The sequence below is a fragment of the Condylura cristata genome, unplaced genomic scaffold, assembly GCF_000260355.1.
Source record: "Condylura cristata isolate star-nosed mole 26May11 unplaced genomic scaffold, ConCri1.0 scaffold00038, whole genome shotgun sequence".
Lineage (NCBI taxonomy): Eukaryota > Metazoa > Chordata > Mammalia > Eulipotyphla > Talpidae > Condylura > Condylura cristata.
The window spans coordinates 862,095-868,094 of record NW_004567139.1 but is presented as its reverse complement, the minus strand read 5'-3'; the positions used below and the strand labels follow the sequence as shown (position 1 = coordinate 868,094).

At 60.0% G+C, this 6,000-nt stretch overlaps 2 protein-coding genes across 5 annotated transcripts in view; one reads left to right on the top strand and one right to left on the bottom strand.

Moving 5' to 3' along the window:
• The first annotated feature begins 176 nt into the window (after nucleotides 1-176).
• Nucleotides 177-1,814, top strand: LIMD2 (LIM domain containing 2). The gene is made up of 4 exons (XM_004693427.2): nucleotides 177-398; nucleotides 587-631; nucleotides 705-844; nucleotides 934-1,814. The coding sequence occupies exons 1-4, from the start codon at nucleotides 357-359 to the stop codon at nucleotides 1,091-1,093; spliced, it is 387 nt and encodes a 128-aa protein (XP_004693484.1). The 5' UTR covers nucleotides 177-356; the 3' UTR covers nucleotides 1,094-1,814.
• A 1,156-nt stretch (nucleotides 1,815-2,970) lies between these two features.
• The window catches only part of MAP3K3 (mitogen-activated protein kinase kinase kinase 3), a 47,604-nt gene continuing 44,574 nt past the window's right edge, over nucleotides 2,971-6,000 (bottom strand). For all 4 annotated transcript variants that reach the window (XM_012733051.1, XM_012733052.1, XM_012733053.1 and 1 more), the window contains one exon: nucleotides 2,971-5,497. In XM_012733051.1, the coding sequence (XP_012588505.1) occupies nucleotides 5,269-5,497 (229 nt within the window). In that variant the 3' untranslated portion in view covers nucleotides 2,971-5,268. The remainder of the gene's footprint in view (nucleotides 5,498-6,000) is intronic.

Here is a 6,000-nt window from a genome sequence, read left to right as displayed (position 1 = left end):
GCGGGGCCGTGTCCGCGGGGTGCACAGGGCGGCTGCGCGGAGCCCGGGCCCTCAGCCGCTGCCCGCTGTGTTCTTCCCGCGACCCCTCGTTCCACTCAGGGACCCCTGCCCCTTGGGGAGCAGCTGGGGGGCGGGCGGGGGAAGGGGTAGGTGGGTGAGGGGCGGAAGTGGCGAGACCTAGAGCAACAGGAAATGACTTAGGGAAAGTCCCAACCACAGCCCCTCCAGCCCCCTGCCTGTAAACACCCCACCCGCACCCTGCAGGCTGGGGGGCCCCTCCCGAGCGACCGACTTCCCTTTGCAGAACCTAACGGGTGCCGCGTCTTCACCCCGCGCCACCATCACCTCCCAGAGCCATGTTCCAGGCTGCCGGAGCTGCCCAGGCCACCCCCTCGCATGTAGGTGATCAGCCTGGAGGGAGGGCCGCCAGGCAAGGGAGGGGTTCAGAGGGTGCGTTTACCGGCCACCCAGTGCCCCCCCACCCCCCTGTCCCCCCGCAAGTGCCCCTGGGCTCTGGGCAGGTGCCTGCCGAGATGGTCCAGGGCATCCTGCTGCTGCCCCTGCCCTGACTGGCCCTCTTCCTCAGGAAGCCAAAGGCAGTGGTGGCAGCAGCACTGTTCAGCGCTCCAAGGTAGGACTCCGGGGATCTGGGGGAAGAAAGGGGGGCACGGGTGAGGCTGGTGCTGAGTCTCTGCCCCCCGCAGTCCTTCAGCATCCGGGCCCAGGTGAAGGAGACCTGTGCTGCCTGCCAGAAGACTGTGTACCCCATGGAGCGGCTGGTGGCCGACAAGCTCATCTTTCACAGCTCTTGCTTCTGCTGCAAGCACTGTCACACCAAGCTGAGGTGCGTCCCTGCCCTGCCTGCCCTGCCCTGCCCCCGGCCTTCCAGTCCTGACCTGACCTGACCTGACCACAGTTGTTCTGCTTCTGCAGCCTGGGCAGCTATGCGGCGCTGCACGGGGAATTTTACTGCAAACCCCACTTTCAGCAGCTGTTTAAGAGCAAAGGCAACTACGATGAGGGTTTCGGCCGGAAGCAGCACAAGGAGCTCTGGGCCCACAAGGAGGTGGACCCCGGCACCAAGACAGCCTGATGCCCCTGACCCCACTCCCTTCCCGTTCCAGGCAGGGAAGGGCGGGGAAGAAATTGGACCTGGGCTCTGAAGGGAGGGCAGGGTGGGGAGGGACGAGGCTGTGAGCTCCGGAGGCTGGAGGCCAGGGGTTGCGGGGCCAGGTCCTGCCTGCTCCTCGACTCCCTCGCCCCCTTGGTGGGTGGGGGTTTGGGAAACAGGATGGGGGTTTGCTCCACCCTGCTTCCTGCTTCTTTCAGTCTACCCCACCTCAGCCCACGGTCCCCTGGGAGGCCCCCAAGCCCAGCTTCCCTACCTAGGTGCCTTTTCTCCAGCAAGGAGTCAGCATGCCCCCCTCAGGGTCCCACGCTCCCTCACTGCCACCCGGTGCCCTAGGTGGCCCCCACGTCTCCCCATCTACCTCTGCCCTTAGCCTGGTCCTGAGCCACGGAGACTGGAGGAGGGAGGGCCGGCTGGGGGGGCCGTGGGGGAGGGGAGGAGGAAGTGACCGGCCCTGCTGCACCCGCCTGCTGCCTGCTCCCTGCCCCCCACCGCCCAGTGTGATTGGGACCATCTCACACCACTGGAGTCAAGAAGCAAGAAGCAGAAGCTAAAGCACCGCCAGGCTGAGTGCCACAGAGACTGGTAGGGGGCTGGCAGCCGCCATGTTCCCCGCTTCTCCCTTCTTTCTGCCAGTTCTGACTGTTGTGATGAACCCTATTTTAAATGTTTCAACAGACCCTGACTCTGTACTGTGTGGCCTGATCAGGGTGCTTTGTGGCAGGAAGCTTTGCCCTCAGGGAGGTGGGTGGAAGGGGACAGGTAAGGCCTCCTGGCGGCGGGGCTGTCAGGGAAAATACATGTCCACCTGAGCAAGGGGGGGGTGTCCTCTTCCCAGCCAGCCGTCACACCGTCAAGACCCAAGTGTCTTGGTTGCTCAAAACTGAAACTCCACTTTGGCGCTCAGCAGTGTTGTACACCGTTCTCCAGGGGAGCAAGCACAAGCAGCAGGAGGCCCAGGACCTCATTGGGGGACAGTGCCCAGCCTCACTGAACCTTAGTACGTTGGGGTACACTGCAGACCCTTCTGCTGAGCCCTTACCTGGACCCCCTTGCCCTGGAAGTCAGCGAGGGTAGGAAGCAGCAGACTCAAGAGCTGCTGAAGGCTCGTCTACCTCCTCACCGCCCTGCTTTCGCAGGCTCCCGGGAGTGGGGGGTGGGGGTCCCCACCCCAGGAGGAATAGCCGTCTTGCTGCTCTGCAGCCATCTGCTGCTCTGGCCAGTGAGGGGCCAGGTCACAGCACATCTAGCAGGCAAGCTCGGGACACCTAGGCTGTGCCCCAGGCAGAGAACTGGAGGACGTCTGGGCTGTCCTGTCCCAGACCCCACTGTCTTGATTTCTCTAAACGGCCGTGTCGAGTTGGTGGCGCAACCTGCAGACTCCCAGAAACTTCACTGCGTGGTCCACACTCCTGAAGTTCCTGCGTATGTGCCCCTGTAACGGGGTGGGCAGCTACACCTGGGCTCCGTGCCAGACAGGCCTAGGTGCTTGGGGTGGCAGAGCTAGCGCTAAGTATGCAGAGGGCATGAGGGCGGGGGGTGGGGCGGCTGGGTCTCAGGGCAGAGGGCTCTAGGCCAGTGCTCCAAGGTGCCCCCTGGGGCCTGGTACCTGCCTTGCCAGCAGACCACGGGCACCCAGCCCTAAGAACCCAGTCACAGGTGATTCTCAGGCTAGGGGGCCAAAGGGGCCACCTTGGTAAGTGCACCCTGAAGGAAGCAACCTCAGTGGGGTCCCAGAGGGCCTAGGCAGCAGCCAAGCCATGCCAGGCCCTCGCCCCCCAGGCACACTCGCTCCCCAGCCCTCCCTCCCGGCCCCAAGCACCGCTGCGGACTCCTTGGGTATAAATGTTCCCTTTTATTGTAAGTAATGCGCGACACTGGCCTGGCTTTGCACTGCAAGCCCTCAGTCAAGATATAGTCAAATAACTGGCTGCAGGGTCTCCTGCACTATCCACAATTCAGACAGACACAGAGCGGGGGAGCGGGTGGGGGGGCAGGAGGGACAGACGGCGCGGCACAGCCCTGCGCACAGCAAGCCCGGGGCTGCTAGGCGGCTGCTCGCAAGAACCCCTGGGCCCAGGCCATCCGGGACCGCAACTTTTCATCTGGATTATTTAACAAAAAAGAAACAATAAATTAACAACACTTGGTCCTGAGGGTGCTGAGCCAGCATGTCCACAGTTTTTGGCACAAAAAAATCAGGATCTTTTGTTGTTTTTGGAGTGCAGGGGTTTGTTGACTTAATTGGCAAATTCATGTTAAAAACATTCCCTGTGAGGTAAGACCCCGGGGCAGGGCTCTGGGAGCCTGAACCTGGGACACAGAGTCGTCTGGTCTTGTCAGCCCTGGCACCACGTGGGGACTGGGGGCAGGTGTGGGCCCAAGAAGAGGGCCGGGCACTGGGGGTGGGAGGTTGTGGAGAGGCCAGAGCTGGCACCCTCAGCTTTGGTTGAGATGAGTGGCCATCCCCACCCTGGGCAAGGCCAAGGTGGAGGCAGAAGTGCAGGCTCTCTGTCCTCAGAGGCCCCTGGGGGAGGTGGGAGCAGGGCCCAAGCCCGACCGGCACCGTGCAATACACATTCCTACAAAGCCAGCTGCTTTGATTTCCTCTTCTCTCTTGAGGCGTCCATCACCTGTAACAGTCTAGATTGATATATATATAAAAACCATCAAATATGATCTGAGATATAAATTAACAAGTACAAGGCCTCACATTACATGATGTGAAAAGGCTAAAAACAGCGATAGAAACTACATTCATAAAAGTGCATCAACATACACCGAAGGCTTTGGCTTGTTCTGGTGGCCCTGGGAGAAGGCTGGTCCCCAGCTCCCTGGAGACGCCCATCCCTGGGCACTGGCTTTTTTTTTTTTTTTCCTTTAATGACAACTCCCAAGGAAACTGGGTGTTGAGAGGGAGGAGCTCTAGCAATAGGCACATTTTGGAGGGGAGGGGCCGGAAGAAAGGACCAGCGCCCAGGCTGAGGTAAATAAGGCCAACTCTAAGCTGCTTGGAGATCCTGGCTCCCTGCCCCCCATGCTGTCTCTCCTCCAGGGGAGGAGCAAGAAGGGAAAGAGGCTGAGATCTCATGGGAATGGGCAAGGCTGGCCAAGGAGGAACAGCTGGCAGCTCTGGACAGAGTTGGTGGTCCTATGGGCCCTCCTTTCACCGGTGGGGAGGGCTCGGGCCTAGCAGGCCACCAATCAGAAGGCCTGATGCAATACCCTGCGCCCCCCTTGAACAGCCCTGTCAGGGTGGCCAGCCAGGTCAGCGCCTTCACCATGCTGTCCATTTTCCTTTCTGCTCCTGTGGGAGGATGGGCGCTCACCAGAAGCAGAGGTGAGCTTTCAGCTCTTCCCAATCCAGCCCAAGGCCCAAGCGGACAGCAGGGAGCTCAGAGCCCAGAGGGCACACCGGTCTCCAGTTTAGACACTGGGTACAGCGTAAGAGTGACTCCAACTTGTAAAACAGACAATTGCATTGACAAAACTTGGTCTCCCCCTTAGTGGGGGCAGCTCCACATCTCAGGCCCTGCATGGGAGCAGGGTCACAAGGGCAGGCAGGACAGGCTCTCCGTCCCTAAATAAGGCAGCATACATTTGCTTCATTCATCTTTGGTAAAGGTCAAGGGACTGGCAAAGCTGACCTGGGGGCTTCAGGAAGACCACAGCCCAGGCCTCTGCCTTCCATTGGTTGCGATGCTGGGTTTGACCTCAGGCTTGGGTGGGCTCATCCAGCTCAGAGATGCCCTGGTGGTCTCCAGACATGGGAAGAACAAAGTAACACTCTGAATGAAAGTAACACTACTCAGACCCTTGGTGGTTCTGCTGATACAGCCCCGCTGGGGTGGACCAGGGCTCCTCACATTCTGTCCAGCCCCTTTCCCTCCATGCTGAGCTTAGGACACTTAGGACACTGGAGGCTCCTGTGTCTGGCAGGCTGGGGGCTCCCAGTCCTGGAGGCTGCAGCCCCCACCCTGGCTCTGAGCCCCAGCAGTGGACAGGGCACAGGCCAACGCTGGCTGGACTGCAGCAATGTGGTCCACAGCCTTGCGTGGGTGAAGCAGCAATTTTGCTGGGCCCCACGGCAGCCCCTTGCCCACGAGGCAGGCAGCCGGCAGCAGAGCGGCCTTGAGAGCTCAGTACACGAGCTGTGCAAAGTGGTGTGTGAGCAGCTCCTCAGCTGACGGCCTCTGGCGGGCCTCCACAAAGATGCGCCTCAGGAAGTCCCGGCCATGCTCAGAGATGTGGGAGGGCAGCTGAGGGTTGGTAGGCTGGGTCGCAATCTTGAAAATGGCGGCCATGGCTTCATACTCTGCCCAAGGTGGTTTTTCCGTCAGCATCTCCACCACAGTACAGCCCAGACTCCTGGAGAGAGAGCCCTGGGTTACTGCTCAGCACAGCCTGCTCCTGGCTGCCCTGCCCATGGCGGTCAAAGGCGGCGACTTTCTTACACCGGAGGCAGCAGAGACAAGCTGAGGCTGACACCTCTGTAGAGTCCCAAGGCCAGGAGAGGCTTCAAAGCACTGTCAGCCTTGTCAGCGCGGGCCTCATCAACCTGCATCCACTGGTATGCTTCTGGGCATGGTACACTTCCAGCTCCGACAGAAACGCTCCCAAGATGTTAGTATTAATTTCCATTGTTGTTGTAACAAATTGCCACAAATTTAGTGGCATAAAAACAAGACCAACTTGTTATCTTATAGTTTTAGAGGTCAGGAAACCTAAAATTAGTTCTCACTGGGCAAGACAGTGTTAGCAAGGATGGCTCCTTCTGGATGCTCTGAGGGGAGAATCTGTCTCCCTGCCTTTCCCAGCTTCTAGAGGCCACCTGCATGCCTTGGCTAGTGGCCCCTGCTCACATCACTACA